The sequence below is a fragment of the Clarias gariepinus genome, chromosome 9, assembly GCF_024256425.1.
Source record: "Clarias gariepinus isolate MV-2021 ecotype Netherlands chromosome 9, CGAR_prim_01v2, whole genome shotgun sequence".
Lineage (NCBI taxonomy): Eukaryota > Metazoa > Chordata > Actinopteri > Siluriformes > Clariidae > Clarias > Clarias gariepinus.
The window spans coordinates 8153136-8170076 of NC_071108.1; the positions used below are offsets into that span (position 1 = coordinate 8153136).

The window sequence follows — 16941 nt, forward strand, 5'->3', positions numbered from 1 at the left end:
TATTTATGTTTTAAGTTTATGTATCTTTTTGATATTCTAACTTTTTTGGTTTGTTTAATAGGGATTGCAATCACAAGAGACCAGACGATTCGATATCACGATACCCAGGTGTTGATTTAATTTGTATTGCTTTTTTTTTTTTTTTTTTTTTTAACAAATATCCTGATCCGACAATAAAGTTTTTTTCTAATTTTGTTTCATTTGTAAACATATTTGCTGAATAATTCGCTCCTACCACACAGGATGCTGTGCTGCCTGCCATTGTTTGAATAATTTAGAGTGTGCTCCCTGAAGGAATATAAAGGAATGGCATCATTTTCCCATCTCTAATGCTAACAAGTAAAATAAAGTTTCACTTTACAAAACAAAGAGTCAGTGTGGCAGTACATGAATTGCCACACAAAGCAATCACAATGCGTAACTGAATCGACCCCCCCCCCCCTTCTCTATTATTTAAAATTTTAGGAAGTGTCGTATTTTTTTCTGAATTAAGGACAAAGGTCTTGATGGTTTTTCGATATCAAATAAATAAAGCGAAGTAATATTAATATTAAGTAATATTGAGAACTAACATGTGCGATTTAAAATCGATTACACAATTTTATTGATTTTGTGTTGATGTGTTCGAGGCACTTTTTCGATTCAGAACTAATTCACGCTTTAAAGATTATTAAGGTAACTTTACTAATGTTACATGATCTAAAGTTTGTGAATTTCTTTAAAATGTACCAGAGATTTTGCAGAAAATACAAACTTGCAAAGCTTGCATCTTTCGCAAAGTTCTTGCAAAATATGCTGCGTTCTGAACGGATTGAAGTTCCCTGCGATGTACACAGTATACTGCACAGGTTGTTAAAGTGTGGTTCTAAACCGCAGGGAACGAAACTGTAGGGAATAAGGGAATGATGGGAGCTTGAAAAGGGTCATTGCAAAATTTCCATAGCACCGGCAAAGGGTATCCGAGGTGCTTGTTACCATGGTAACGCACGGAGGAAGCGATATCTGCGCGGGTGATGTTGCAGGGTCCGGTTTTGTCGAGGAAACTTCCCTTAACCAACATTCCCTGCACAGGGACTAGGGTGTAGAAAGCACACTTTAAATACACTGGAATGGGAACGCAGCCATACTCCTGTTTTGTGAGAGTATTGTTTCATCTTTTTTTGTTTATGAGCAGTTGCTGTATTACCACCACAGGACTGGATTGTGGAACAGAAGATTAGGAAAAAGGAAAAAAATATATATAATCACTTTTTGCATGAGACATGAAATATAAACTATCAAGTTACAAGTTACACAGCATTTCAACCTTTATTAAATATTTTAATTAGTTTGCCCTGTAGTATTATTAGACAATAAATGTTTAAAAAAAAACTAAACAAGACAACCAATTTACCCACTGCTTTAATAAGAAATAATGTTGTTCTTTATTTGATAAGTACTACACAGTAAAATCCCCAGTGTTAATTTAACACTTTCAGAGTTTATTTGTGTCCAACTGAACTGGGTGTTAATTCAACACTGGGGAATTTGCTGTGTATATATCTTGCAGTATAAGAATAATAAGTACCCCTAAGCCTACTTTGGGAAAATAATTAGCTTTGGGTTGGATTTGTTGACTCCGCTTTAGAGTCGGGTCACATCTCACTACCTTGCGGATGATTAATTCATTTTTCTATAGATCACCGTGTTGAGGTGACATATTAAGAAATTTCTAAAAAAAATTATGTTATTAATAACTGAAATATCTTGGTGACCTTGGATGTGCTTAAACGTGCTAAGAACATGCGTGTGTTGGTCAAATCCTCAAGTTCTGTTAATTTCCATCGTCCATGGTGTAAGACGCGACTCCTATCAGGATAGAAACGTTTCATGATGAGAGAAAGGTGATCAGTCGGAATAAGTTTGTATTGATCCGCTTTTCTCTAAGGAGACTTAAACCTTGCCGGCGAAGTAAACACCTCCACAGCATAAGAGTCACTTTTTCTTTCCCATTTGTTATCCATCTGTTTTTTACTTCAGATACCATATAATGTGAAATGCTTTCCAGAAGAGCCGTGTAGAAATGTGCTGATCTTGCCTAATGGCATATTTGGAAAATATAAATCCCCAACCGGTATTGTGAGTTGCATTAAGCATCTTCAACTCTACAAAGGCAAGTTATGACACAGGCCACTCAGCGTACTTAAGGGAACGCTAATAAGAATTTGTTTACTGCTCTTGTGATGAAACAGGGGTCTAATTTCAGTGCTGCATTGCAGCAGAATATCCACAGCTGGAGCGATATGAAAATTTCAGTTGCTGGTGATCTCTGATTAGAGCAAGAGATGAAGGCAGTACCCCCCCCCCATCACTCCCTTCCCCCCTCCTATACCCCCCCCCCCCCCCACCACCACCACCACCACCACCCATCCATCAGCATTCATCGCAGCCTCTCGCACAGGCACAAGAAAGGGCTATTTGATCACTTTGAAACATTAATCATACAGTGCAGAATATGTTGCCCTGTTATATGCAGGAGAACAAAGTGCAAATCTACAATATGTTTTTTTATTTATTTATTTATTTATATATAACAACTGTTTCGGTACCAGAATCTTACCCAAAGCTTTTTTTTTTTTTTTTTTAATTATTGACTTTATCATTTAAATACCGCATGCGATTGTAATTTTGTGCAAAGGATTTCATCATCTTGGCGGGCAGAAAAGATAAGCCGGATCATTAACATCCGGGATTCTGTTCATAGCGGATTCTTTTAAACTGCCTAACAGAACCTCCCCGATGTCTATCTCCACCGAGTTCTCATTAACTTTGCATTTAGATTGCATGTTGGATAAAAAGAAAAGCCTTCGGCTGGTGGTCAGAGAGACGTCTTGTTTCTTCCGGCTCATTTGGTCTTCTCCGGCTCTCATCAGCGCCCCTTACACCTGCAAATCAACTTATCGACTGCACTGATTTTGTTCCAATCCATTCACTTAAATCTGTATGGTCTCAGTGTTTCACACAAAAGGACAGGGTATGGTCAGGACCATTTGTGCACTTTGGGGCCCCCCAGACCACCAGGGCCTCACTTCACTTACTCGCACTCATGGAGCCCAGAGTTTCCTAAAGCCTATCCCAGGCAACTCGGGGTACAAGGCGGTCCATCACGTGGCATGAACATATGTCCACACACACAAACACACAGACCAGAGGCAGGACTTGAACCCTTAACCCTGAAGTTTTAAAAAACACACCTAAAGGTATCTTACTGTTGTTTGAAGAAAAGGTTTATGTATTTGACAGTTACTAGGAACCTCTCCTTGTGATGGAAAAAGAACAGAAACTGCATTTTCTTATAGTGAAATTGAGTGTGTAATTTTGGGTATCACAAAAAAGCAGCAAGCATCAACCATTTTTGTAGATTTGTATATTCTTGTTAGCTTATTTTCTGATGCACATAAAATGTGGAAAAGTTACTAGCGAGTAAAGCATCTTGATTAAGAAGTAAGTCGCCAGCTCTTACTAGCAGATAGCATTCTGTTGAGTTTAAAAACAAGATCGGGTGTATTTAAACCAACTTGGAGTGACGTGGTAACAATTTTAAGCCAAAATCAACTTCACTATATGTGATTTACTAGCTAGTTTTTTATGGCCATACCTAAATATTTATATCCTCTCAAGGTTTCTTCCTATTGCCATCTCAGGGAGTTTTTCCTTGCCACTGTCGCCCTCGGCTTGCGACAATGTCAATTGTTAAAAGCGCTATACAAATAAAATTGAATTGAATTGAAATATTTGGCAACGGATAAAATTTTGCAGTAAACATAATCGTATATTGGGCTATAATTCTTGAGTAAAGATTAAAAATGCGCCAAAATATTGTTTACCCCTCATTATCACACCTATACGTATGCCTACAGTATATGTAATTCATGCAAAAACTTTTGCAACAAAGTCACAATCACACAATTGTATAGAATGCCTTTGTATGTTTTAGGATTAAGGTTTTCCTTTAATGGAACTAACTGGTCCAGTATGTCTACAGTATCTCAGTATGTCTACAGTATCTCAGTATGTCTACAGTATCTCGTGTAGGCATGGTTTGCCAAGGTTGGGGTGGAAGAACTTAAGTGTTTCTCCCAGAACCCAGCCCACCTAAACAACGTTGGCTGGAACATTGTCTACACCCCAGGCCTTCTCATCCAACACCAGTGCCTGACCCCACCACGAGAGCGAATAGACAAATTCTAATTATGAGAAAACTCATAAGTGTGGTAGTTGTGGTATAAGAATTTGTCATGTTCATTATTAGCCTAGAGTAGCATTCCCTAAATTATTTACATAATTGACAAAGGTAGTCACGATGATGATTTTATCAATGATGCATATCTAGTCGTAGCGTTAAGCGTCTTGCAGAGGCGGGTCTTCACTCTTCCTTTAAAGACAGCCTGTGACTCAGCTGTTCGTATAGCCAGGGAAGAGAAAGTCCTGACGCATGTCTTGAGGGATGGTAGTTCAAGTCGTGCTTGTGCAGGGTTTGATTACTGTCTTCAGGTAGGTGGACGCTGGTCCGTTTTTGGCTTTCTGTTGATGTGGGAAGCCGAGTGAATGTAGCAATGGGGTGATGTGGGAGAACCCGGGGAGATTGAAAAACAAGACATGGAGCTGTTTTTAGGAGCAGCTGTAAGGGATGAATGGCATTAAAAGCTAAAAGTTGCAGGAATCCTATCTTGGGGTGGCACCTGATTGGCCTCTGTGGACAAAAATGGTTGGATCATCCTGACAGTGTAAAAGTAAAGCCTTCATGATGACCGAATTAGCAACAAACAAGGTTCGATGTGTTGTCGGTTGGTTAGATCATGTAGTTCTTTAGGAAGATGACAAAATCCTGACACATCTTAGATTCTTAATCCGTGAAGGTGAATAAGAATAAATAAACCCCTTTTCTTTTTGCTTCCTTATTTCTTTGGTCGGTGTAATATTATATTTCACACTAGCAGGCAGAAATTGTCTCGTATGCCTTGCAGTTTGCCACCTGTGGGTGTGTAGCAGTCACTCATGGGTCTAGCTTATTGGTCCCCACCCCCTCCCCCGCTTATATATTATTTCGAGGTAAGCGGTAAAACAAAAATACTACACAAGGGTGAGTCAAAAATTATCCGCACGCCAGTTATATTAACACTTTTGTTGGCCGTACCGTCTCATTAGCACTTACCGTTCAAGGCTACTGTCTTCCCAGTCGCTGCTGTGCAGATGTGAACGTGGTACATCAGTTCATTTGTACTGTAACTGCGGTGCCAGCAAAAATGGATGCCCCACTCGTGATTGGCACAAAAGCAGAGCAGCGTGCAGTGATTAGCTTTTGTGGCCTGATGGTGTAGCCGTTGCCAGAAGAGCTTACAGAGGAATGTAAGCAGAATCATTTAGCTATCTGCGAACAAATTTTGGATCGATACTCTAAGGAAGGTGAAAGTTTCTTGAAGAGAATCGGTATTGATGACGAGACATGGATTCATCACTACGATCCTGAAAGTAAATGTCAGAGTATAAAACAGAAACATCCTCAATCACCGACCGAGAAAAAGTAAAAAATTCGACCATCAGCTGGAAAATTAATGCTTTCAGTTTTTTGACATTCTCAAAAGACAGTAAGGTTCAACAGTGCTCATTACAGCGAGATGCAATATTGAAGAGCTGAGGCCTAAACGTCAGATAAAACACAGGGGTTCGTTATCCAAGGGTGTTGTGATCTTGCATGATGATGCACGTCCTTACACTTCTGCCCGCAAAAACTTCGTTTTGAGTTGTTAAAACCTTCTCCCTATAGTCCTGATAGTCGCTTGCTGCTGTTGCTGAAATCGCAAATCTGTCATGCCCTTCACTTTGTCACTTGCTAATATGACTGTAGGGTTCAACATAATTTAGAAAAAAGTCTATTAACATTCTCAGATTTATTCTGTATCAGGCTTTTGAAAGTGTTACTTCAGCTTCAGATAAAATCAGGAATTGGGATATGAGCTTGTGTACATGAGCCAAGGTGTAACTTGGTGAAATTTCAGAAACACACACAGTTTAGCCAAGCTTGTCTGATTGTTTTGCCTCATTTGCTTCTGCTTGTGTTTACTGGTTTAATTGATGTCCTCCGTTCCAATGTGAGTATCTACAAGCCTTAATCGTCTACACATCTTTTTTAAGGGGTGGCTTTTGCTCTCAGATTAAATCAAGCCTCTATGCCTGTGTTTACGTGTGTGAATAATAATTCAAAGTATAGGTTAGTGATTAAGCAAGCAAATAAATCAATGCTAAGCAGAAGCCCCGTTGCAGAGCCTAAAGGAATGGGATGGACATGGAATGAAGAAAAAAAAACAGAGAGAGCCTAGGCGGCATTTGAGTGTTTTAGCTGACTGAGATTTATAAGTGGTGTACACACACACACACACCCTCCTCCAGTATGCTTCACATCAACCAAGGATGCATGGAGATTGGGTAGATTTCACACCTGAGACTGATGAAGCAGTGGGATATTAAAGCGTGTCTTGTCTTGTAGCTGGCTTGGCTCCCCTCCGTGTTGCCAATTGAGATGTAATTGCACACCTCATTCGATTACCTTTAAGCTTTGCTATTGCCAATAATCTGCCAGTAGCGCAGAATATTAACAACTTGTCTCATTTTGAAAGACTGGCTACAGATGCGCAGGACATTTCCAAAGCAGAGTATTGTTTAAAAAAAAAAATCCAATTTTAGAACTAACAACAAAACACAGCAACCAGCACAAGGTTCATTAAAGGACAAGCATCATAGGGACATGCTCAGGCCTTACTAATCAAGTTGGAAGATGGGAAGGGATCAACAAATTAAAAAGAATATAGGAAATATTAGAGAAATCACTGTGAATCTTTTTTTTTTTTACTTTGTGATTAAAAGTAACGAAAGATGTAGAATTTAATACAAATTCTAAAAAGTCCAAGAAAGGTTGCATGCTCTCTCTGAGTGCGAGAAATGGTCTGAGTGTGCTCCTGGTCGACCACGTTAACCTGAAACAGTCACGACTCTCTGAGAACTCGTGTATTTGGAAGAAGGTAGATAGTATTTTTGCATGATTAGCTAGGTTCACACTGTGGATGTTTTAGATGTAGCATCTAAAACATTCAGACACACCTTACATTCATGTGAACGTTCATCACAGTTTTATCCAGACATACATCAAGAACATGGAGTCGCCAACAGCATTTCAGCCAAAACACATACACCTCATGTTAAGCATGGCAGTGGAGGCTTGATGAGTTGGGCTTGGTTTTGCAGCCACAGGATCTGGGCACCTTGCAGTCATTGAATCGACAATGAGCTCCTCCATATGCCAGAGTATTCTAGAGGCAATTGTCAGGCCAGCACGACAGTGATTTAAAGCACTCCTCCAGACCTCAACCCAATTTAAATGCTTTGGCAGGACCTTAAGAGAGCTGTGTGTAAGCGAATGCCCAAAAACCTCAATGAACTTTAGCAATGTTTTAAAGACAAATGGGCCAAAATTTCTCCACGACAATGTGAGAGACTCAAACAGGAAAAGATTGCTTTAAGTTATTTCTAATAAAGGTGGGTCTGCAAGTTATCTACAAGCATGTTTTTTTTTCTTTTTGGGATTATTTTTATAAAATAAATAATAGCACAGTAAAAAAAAAGTTGTTGTTTGTCAGATATTGTATTTGGCGAATATTAGGACTCGCTAAGATGGTGATTTTTATTATATATATATATATATATATATATATATATATATATATATATATATATTTTTTTTTTTTTTTTTATAATCGATTTAAAAACTTCTAGAACACATAACTGTACATTATGTATAATATAACCCAGGGTTGCCAGAACAACAAGATCCCTCATACGCAGTTCTGAAAACCAGCTCGTGCTGATAAAAATAATGTTTAACGAACTTGAGGTTATGGTGTTTACCTCGGCTTTAAACTCAATGATGCGAGTTTTACAACTAAAGGACATAAGCATGGCACGCTCTTGCAATGTTACATACTTTACTATTCTTATTACATGTAAATGTTGGTTTCGATTGCTGTGGATGGATTCTTTTTATCAGAATTAATGAAAAAAAAGACATTAACACTGTATACTTGTATACTATTGTCCAGGAATGCTGTTTGCACCATTGGTAAGCCCTAAAAGCTCATGAAGAGGGGTGCATAGCTGAAAATGGCTTTAGAATTTACCCTTCATTGTTGGTAACTCTTAACCTGAAAACCAGACCTTTTGTCCCCGAGAACATACGGTGCAACATCAGAGTCTTAAAGGGCAACTGCAGATCGCCACTACACTCATTCACACCTAGGGACAGTTCAGAGTCCATATGCTGGCATGTTCATCCAAGGTACGAGGGACCCGCAGAACCCAGAGGAAACAGACACAACCACATGGCGAACATGTGAAACGCTGCACAGGCTGTAACCCGAGATCAGTGGTGAACTGTGGACCCTGGAGCTATGAGGTGTCAAAGCTAGCACCTGTGCCACCTTACTGTCTAAAAAAACTTTGTTTCTTTGAACAAAGAAAAAAAAAAAGGTTTTGGCCTCTATAGCGTTCCAGGGCTTTCAAAAATAACCATATGGGATATAAACTTTCACAGTGCCAGGAAAGTTAAAATAAGAAATAAATGTAGATCATCATCATTGAGGGAATACTCAGGAAAACACAGCACAGCAGTCGCGGAGACTTTTTGCCTCATACCATCAGAACTGACATTTTTAACTGGAATATAGACAAAGTGCACTTTTGTCCCCATAACTTTGAAATGACTTCTGCAACTAATCCTCTTACCCTAGCCAACCTTTCTCTGACACTTCAGTAATGAATTTTTTTTTTCTTTTTCTGCGTAAGGCCAGTCCCTCAAGTCTATTGATAGCTGATGGCAAAGGAGATTTTCATTAAACCCTTATTAGCATTGACCCGCCAATACACGGAGGGCGACTCCTCTCAGTTGTGGTTCTGCTGACTCGAGGGATGACTCAAGGTTTCGGCTGTCCAACCCCAAGCTTTCTGATGTCTAACGAGCAAGCTCAACGTCTCTGGCAGGGGTTTCGAATAATGCATATTCTCCTCTAAACAGTGAAGGTGAGCCAGGAGAGTGTGAGAGAAAGAGTCCACTGCTGAGCCGAGGCATCTTTTTATTACAAAATCTCCTGCTTGTTTCTCTCTGTGGTAAAGTATGCTGTGTTATTAAGATTTTGCTTGCTGGCATCATGTTCAAGCATAAATGAAAACGTATTGTGTATTCAGAGGAGATGTAATTTCTTTAGTGTAAACATCGAAGGCATATCTTGAGTAAGAAATAAAAGATGGTGCTGTTGTACGACAATATTACAGCCGAGTTGCTCTTACTGCCCTGAAGTTGGTATGTTTTTATTCTTCAGTTTTCCAACATTAACAAATTTTGAATAATTAAAACATTTGTCTTTTTTTCATTTGAAGGCACTATCGTTTATTGTTTTGACGAGTGTCACGCAATGTTGAAAATTGTAACGTAGCTAGCTAAAAGGTTTATTAAAGATCCCATAACTGTTTCTTTAACTAGTTAACACAGAACTCCAAAAGTGTGTCTGTTAATGTTCTAGCTGAAATATCCATCAGATAATGCATTTTTTTCATACCTCTAATGCCCTGTTTCACCCCTTTTCCAAACATGCTGTTTCAGTGTCTATGTAAATGATGTACTGCCTACGCCCTGCCCCACCAGCAGAGCTAGACGGCAAGAGGGGATCTATTTATATGAAGTCATTAGGGGGAAAGATTAATTGGCTTGTGTAATACACAACAAATACAAAAATTGAAAAAGAAAAAAAAACTTTTTATTTTTTATTTTAGTGGAACCACACACTGGGGACCATGAATGACTGAAAAAAGCCTAAAGAGTCAACTGTGCATAATAGATCCCCTTTAATAGTCCCATATTCTTAGTGTTTTAATGCTCCATCAGAAATACCCCGCAGATCATGCATTTATCTTTTTGAAGGCGGTGTTTATGTAAATGAGCAATTTCCAAGCCACACCCCAGTAAGGAACAGTAGAGGGCAAAGCTGCGTGCTTCTTCTTGTTTAAGGCCCGGTCAATACAAAAAATAAAAAGGACAATTTTTGTGTATACCCACTGAAGGTTTATCTGAATATCCAAAACCAAAAAGTTATTTTTGCGTAATTGATCCCTTTTAAAAGTTGACATGCGTCCCTTAAAACTCAGTTTTTTTATTCCCTCTGTTTTACCACTCAGTTTCAGTGTCTATGTAAATGAGTTAATGCCAAGCCCCAGCCCTTCCGGAGAGCAACAGAGATGAGCAATAAAGACAGGGAAGGGTTTCACTTATGAGATCACATTAGGGGGAAAGCTAATTGTCTTGTTTAAGACTCAGCCAATCCAAAAATGCAAAAAATAAAAAAAAAACAGGGAATGGTTTTCTCACTATTGAGAGGTCCCTTTTTTTTTGCCTTTTTTAATTTGGCCAAAAACTGCATCACTCGTCCATCATACCTTGTTACAGCTATGAATAGTTGGAATAGGTACATCTTGAAATCTAAGCATTACAAATTTAATTCTAGGTCACTTATAGTCACTTATAAAGGCTATTTTTATCAGAACAATAACACGTTAGAATGATTAATAAAAGCTTGTGACTTGCCTTGCGGCCAGAACTACTTGCTAAGCTGCTGATATATGTATAAAAATTTGTATTCTGGCCAATCAGAATTGAGAATTTAAAAGTGCTGTGATATAAGACTTTTTAATCCAGTGTTTCCGGTGTGTTTTTCTCACCGTTAGAGCATTAATTTGTTCCAGGATCGGTTCTTGCTGATGTCATCACAAATTACGCATTCATGCATCGGAGTGGTCGTTTATTCCCCATGCAGACGGTCTGTGTTAAACATCTTCATGTGCTCACGTAGATTAATCAGTGTCTTCTACTGTACGTTACCACAGTGTAAAGAGAGAATTAGTCAAAGTCTCAGGCTGCAGCTAAATGTGATGACTCAGGGCGGGGCCTCAGGAATACATTACCAGTTTGACACAAACATGTCAATAGTATTGAATTCAACAAAGCACGGCTTTTTCAATATTGTTACCTTAATAAAAAAGCCATCGACTTGCTAACGGCAGCAATCATGGCCCTTTTTAGCGCTCGGCGAATCTTTCGCAAGCTTCTAAACATGGATGTGAATATGAATATGCCTGTTTGTCTTTCTTCGACAGGTATGTGGATGATGTGATCTCTAGGATTGGCCGCATGTTTCCAGACATGTCCATCGAACTCTTCCGGCCCAACGGGACATCAGCTGTGCTTCTGGTGAGTTGCTGTTATAAATGTGTTCTTTTACTTTAGTAACATGGTCTTGCCTCTAGTGACTTGCACTTTATTCAAACCGCAGGCAGTCAAGACAGTCACACTTTGCTAATGACTTTCACCTTTTAAAGCAGACTTGCATGGGCAATCAAAGGTTGAAGGACACTTTATGGTGCTTTGGTGAAATAATCATTGACACGGTGGTGTGACGCATGGCTACCACAAAAACTGATTGAATTTCATTACATCATGTCTTAAGGTGTTTTGTTTCTCTTATACCACAGCCTTTTTTCCAATACTTGTTTCTTCTAATTGTTGATTTGATGCATTTTTTTTATCATTTAATATTGCTTTGTGAAAGTGAAGAGTTTTTCTTGTTACGTCCTTTTATCCGTATACCATCACACAGCAGCCTCTCTTTTGTCTTTCCCACTGCTGGAGCTGCGGTTATGGAACGTCGCATTTGATACACAGAAAAAGGCTCTTCTATGACGACTTGTGACTGCAATCAGTTGAAATAGTTTTGGGACAGAAACTGACACGGACAGTTTTATACCCAGTTCTGTATGAGTGAACAGTTGGTAACCTCAACAAATGGACTTTTGTACCCAATATGCATTACGGAACAGTTGGAGAAGGGATTTATACACACTATATTGACAAAGATATCCACTTTTCACACCAAACTCCAAACTCACTCAACCATGTCTTTATGGGCATTGGCTTTGTTCACTGGTTGGAACAGGTAGGGGACATCCCCAAACTGTTCCCACAAAGTTGGGAGCCTGAAATTGTCCAAAATGTCTTGGTATGCTAAAGCATAAAGAGTTCCTTCCACTGGAACTAAGGGCCCGAGTCCAACCCCTAAAAAACAATCCTGCACCAGTTCCAACATGACTGCGCACCAGTGCACATAGCAAGGTCCATAAAGACATGGATGAGCGAGTTTGGTGTGGAAGAACTTGACTGGCCTCCACCTCAGCCCGATGGAACACATTTGGGATGAATTAGAGCGTAGACTATGAGGAGCCAGGCCTTCTCGTCCAACATCAGTGTCTGACCTCATAACTGTGCTTTTGGAGGAATGGTCTAAAATTCCCATAAACACACTCCTAAACCTTGTGGAAAGCATTCTCAGAGGAGTTGAAGCTGTTATGGCTGCAAAAAGAGGGCCAGCATCATATTAAACCCTATGGATTAACAATTGGATGTTACTCAAGTTCATACATATGAAGGCAGGAGGGCAAATACTTTTGGCAATGTAGTGTGTGTTCATGTTTTCCAGTATCACACAAATGAGGATGGGATCCTTGTTGATTCTTGTTCCTCTTGAAGTTTCTTCCTCATGATTCTCAGAGTTTTTCCTTGCCACCGGCACCTCCAGTTTGCTCGATAGGGACAAACAGATAAAGCTAAAAATTTATACATTTTTATTTATATTTTGAATTTGTTTTTCTGTAATGCTATTTACGGACAGACTATTGCTGTATTATAATTATAGTAGTTTGACAGTGTCCATTGTTAAAAGCACTATACAAAGAAATTTTAATTGAATTGAATTAACATCTTTTATATAGGACACTTTAACTACTGTTAGTGCCATGGACAAAAGTAAAAGGTACAAAATACAGCATTAAATAATTTTACAAAATGTGAAAATAAAGATATTTCAAAATTTCTTTCTCTCTTTTCAAGTACTGCATTATATTAGTGTTGAAAAATCCATGTAATATCCCAGGAATAACTCACTTGAAAAAAAAAAAAAGGTAGCTAAAAATGTATTAAATGGATTTCTAGGTAAGTGCAACACTAATAATGGTCTTCAGGACACCACCATATTTTGGTCAATATGTGGACACCCGACCCTTTATTCATTTATTCATCTTCTAGATAGCGTATTTTGTACAGGGTCGCAATGGTTCTTTCCCAAACTGCTGCCAGAGATGATCCCAGGAGACTTTGGGCACGAGGCGAGGTACACCCTGGACAGCCAATCCATCTCCAGGACATCTGAGGAAATCTTACCATAACCTGAAGGCACTGCTTGAATATCTGTCATGGTTTTACATTCTTATTGTCTGTGCTTTTGTGCACCATTTTTTAAGCTGATCTGATCAAACAGTACTGCAAGCCAAGACTCTCAAATCAGCATCTATCATCTGCCACAGCTTTGGGATCAACTCCTACAGCAGAGTGTCTCTCTTACCAATAAGATCATGTTTTTGGCACAGAGATGCTACAAGAAAGAAAGAATCAAAAAAATCAAGAGAGTGAAAAATATTTGGCAGAAGTGCCAGAAAGACTACAAATACCCCTTCCCCGGCTATGGGACCTCAGCAACTCACGCCCACAGGACACACACTGCCAGATGGTCCAGTTGGCAAGATGGCAAACCTGGCCACACGGGGGGTCGCTTGAGTGTCAGCTTTCCCACCGCAGGGGCCGTGCCACAGATCACTACAAAGCTTGCAACATGAACATTCCCTCCTCACTCATCTGCATCGCTTTGTGCTCCCTAATTAGCATGGTTAAAAAAACATAGCGGTCGCTTGCTCAAAATCGGCGTTTGATTTTGAGTTCCTGAGCTTTCCTGACCTACTTTTTACTCATTTGAAGTGGACTTTTTGGTCTTGTTGGCCGAGTCCCCTGGTGCGACAGGAGGAACTGAAGAGCTTTTTTTACAATTTTTTTAAGGTTTTTTATTATTAATAGGTGACGATGTCTGTTTTTTTTTTTTTTTTTACCAGCCTCTGGATATGTATAAAGGTTCATTTAAATTACACAAAAAAACAGTACTGGTATAAAAATGAATTAATACATTCATCTTCAGTTATGTTGTGGTGCATCTGAAGGCTATCCCAAATTAATTAAACCGCACCAGTTCTTTAAATTTATTATTATTATGACTACTATTAAAATATTTCAAATAAGTAATAATTTAAAAAAACAATTTCATGCAAATCTGGGGGAAAATAAATTCTGATTTAGACCACACCCACATTCATTTTAAATACAAGTATAAATATTTGTAGTACCTTACACTTACGGATACTGATACACACATTCACACACTCATTCACACCCATGGGCAATTTAGAACAGTGTGTATGCCACCGTGCTGCTCAGAATATCTTACAGTATGAGCAGGATATTGAGCAATAAAACAAGCCACCCTATATAAAAATTACTCCAATTTCACATGCCCAGGCTAAAGCCTAACCACTGTTCTTGACTATTTATTTTTTTCTGAAGTAGGTGTTTGGTTTTTTTTTGGCCCATGGTTCTTTGCTGCACTTCATTACACGTAACCAGTTTTGAAGATGAAATTGAAGGATGATTTCAGCAGACTCCTTTAGTTATGTACACTCCTCGAGTGCTATCAAGTGTTTGCTGCTGTTCCTTCACATCGCGCTGCTTTGAAGTCAGGACATGGGTTCACTTTCCACCGCTGAGACCGAGCAGCCTCTCCGGTTTAAAATAAGCATTGCCTTAAGATATCCATCAGCTCTATAAACAATAAGCGGAGTCAAAAAATGTGCATGGGAAATAAATGAAACATCTGAGTCTAGGGAAATGACACTAAGTATGAGGACCAATATTGCTTAAAATGCCGGATCAGTGATCAGTTCCATTCAGATCTATTTCACCTTTTTTGTCTCTTTAAAAAAAAAAATTAATAAAATGCGAAAAGTGGATACGTGTACTTTTATATTTTCCTCTCGTAAGGGCTTTGGAGACTCTGCATAATACGGGTGGTTATAATCCTGTATGTCATTACATAGGCAGGCTAACAATTTTGTCACCAATTCCCAGGCTACTTCCAGAACTGCGAGTTATATATTTAGCATGAGATGCATTGGGAAGCTGTCCATTTTCTTGGATCTTGTTGGATGCTGATTCCATTTTCGTATGTGTTGTGTGTTTAAAGCTGAGCCAGTGTGTGCTGGCTAATGAGATTTACACAGCAATCACAACAGACAAAGTGACCACACCGAACATGGACCAAGAGATATTTGATATTTCAGGTTTGATCAGATCCTACTAATATATATTATAATATAATATATCCTACTAATATATATACTGTATATATATATATATATAAAGACAAATAAACTGTCTTGTTGTTGGAAGAAGTTTGTTTTAAAATCATACGAGAATGAAAACGTCATGTCATTGGTGTAACTAGCGTCATAACCATCTAACCATCCTTCCAACACTAAGTCCTTAAACATCCAGCTTACCTCTTGACTTCTTAACTAGACTCAGATGTGGATTCATGGCAGTGGTGCAGTGTTAACTAGGGCGTGAGATTGAGGGCAGAGAAAAGAGCTGGTCCCCTGCAGCCTCCTGTTTTTTTTCTTTTTTTTTTTTCTTTTTCAAACGAACGTAATTAGGGGATGCTAATGAGAGTGACAAACGCCTCCTGCTCAGGCCCTTTCCTCACTTTCCTCACCCATTTGGTACCATCAGCTTCACCACCCCCACCAATATGTTAGGTTTTTTGCATGCTGAGTTTGGAACGTATATGTCTTGATTTTTCTCTTTTCTCTCTCCCTCTCTCTTTCTCTCTTTCTCTCTCCTGATCAGTGGAGGGTTTTTAAGTGTGATCTGAAGGCGTTTCAAGTGCTGCCACCGACTAGGTCCTGTCACTCGTTTGGCAGCGTGCATTAAAAAGGCGCACAAACAGAGCCACCAGAAGCTTCACACAGTAGGAGTTCGAGATGGAGCTTCACACCAATGTGTGTGCTTGTTAAACGGCGATCACCGTGAGCGAATTTGTGGAAACAAACCTAAATCTAGAACGTAAATTTTCTTCAATTATTCACCGAGTTAGTTTCATACTTAATGAGCTGTTCCTGTAGTGGGGTCGTTAGTTTGCTTTATTATCACCTATAATACACCATGAGCCTGAAAAGGTCTGAATGCCTGACTTAAGGCCTGTTGCCCTGTAATTAAGAGTCGGCCCATCCAGGGTCAGGGGTAGACAGGTGATAAATTCATTAGCTAGCCGATTGGGCAAGTAAAAGCTCCAGTGTGCTGCCCAGAACTGTAACTAGGATAAAAAGTGAATAGCTCCCTAAGTACATTGAAGCAGCCTACAAAAAATTAAAAAGAATGATTATCTTCACTTTCTAATCGAGTTTGTACAGTAATTTAGCACGTTACACATGACTGTGTAGTCTCTTAATCAAGATCACATCCAAATTATGGTGCATATACATACGAGGGTGAGTCGAATATTATCCGCACTTTGCTTATAGAACTTATTTTAATTAACTTTTATAAAAGATGTGGTTTGGATATGTTAAGAGGAGAGATTGCGAGCATATTGGTAGAAGGATGTTAAGGTTGGAACTGCCAGGCAGGAGGTCTAAAGGAAGACCAAAGAGAAGATTTGTGAATGCAGTGAGAGAGAGCATGAAGGGGACCAAACAGGTGAAAGTCCAATGGATCAAGATCAGGACTATAGGGAATAATGCATTGTCATGATCACAACGTCCTTGGATAGCAGTTTTCTGTGTTAAATCCAAAGTTAATCCATCTTCAACTCTTCAGTAAGACTCTTAGTGTAATGAGCACTGTTGATTGTTGAACCTTTTTTCTAGTCATGT

At 39.1% G+C, this 16941-nt stretch overlaps 1 protein-coding gene across 1 annotated transcript in view; it reads left to right on the forward strand.

Moving 5' to 3' along the window:
- Positions 1-16941, forward strand: part of med27 (mediator complex subunit 27) — a 71129-nt gene that overhangs the window by 33421 nt on the left and 20767 nt on the right. Inside the window, exon 4 of the mRNA XM_053504718.1 lies at positions 11236-11329. Within this exon, the coding sequence (XP_053360693.1) occupies positions 11236-11329 (94 nt within the window). The remainder of the gene's footprint in view (positions 1-11235; positions 11330-16941) is intronic.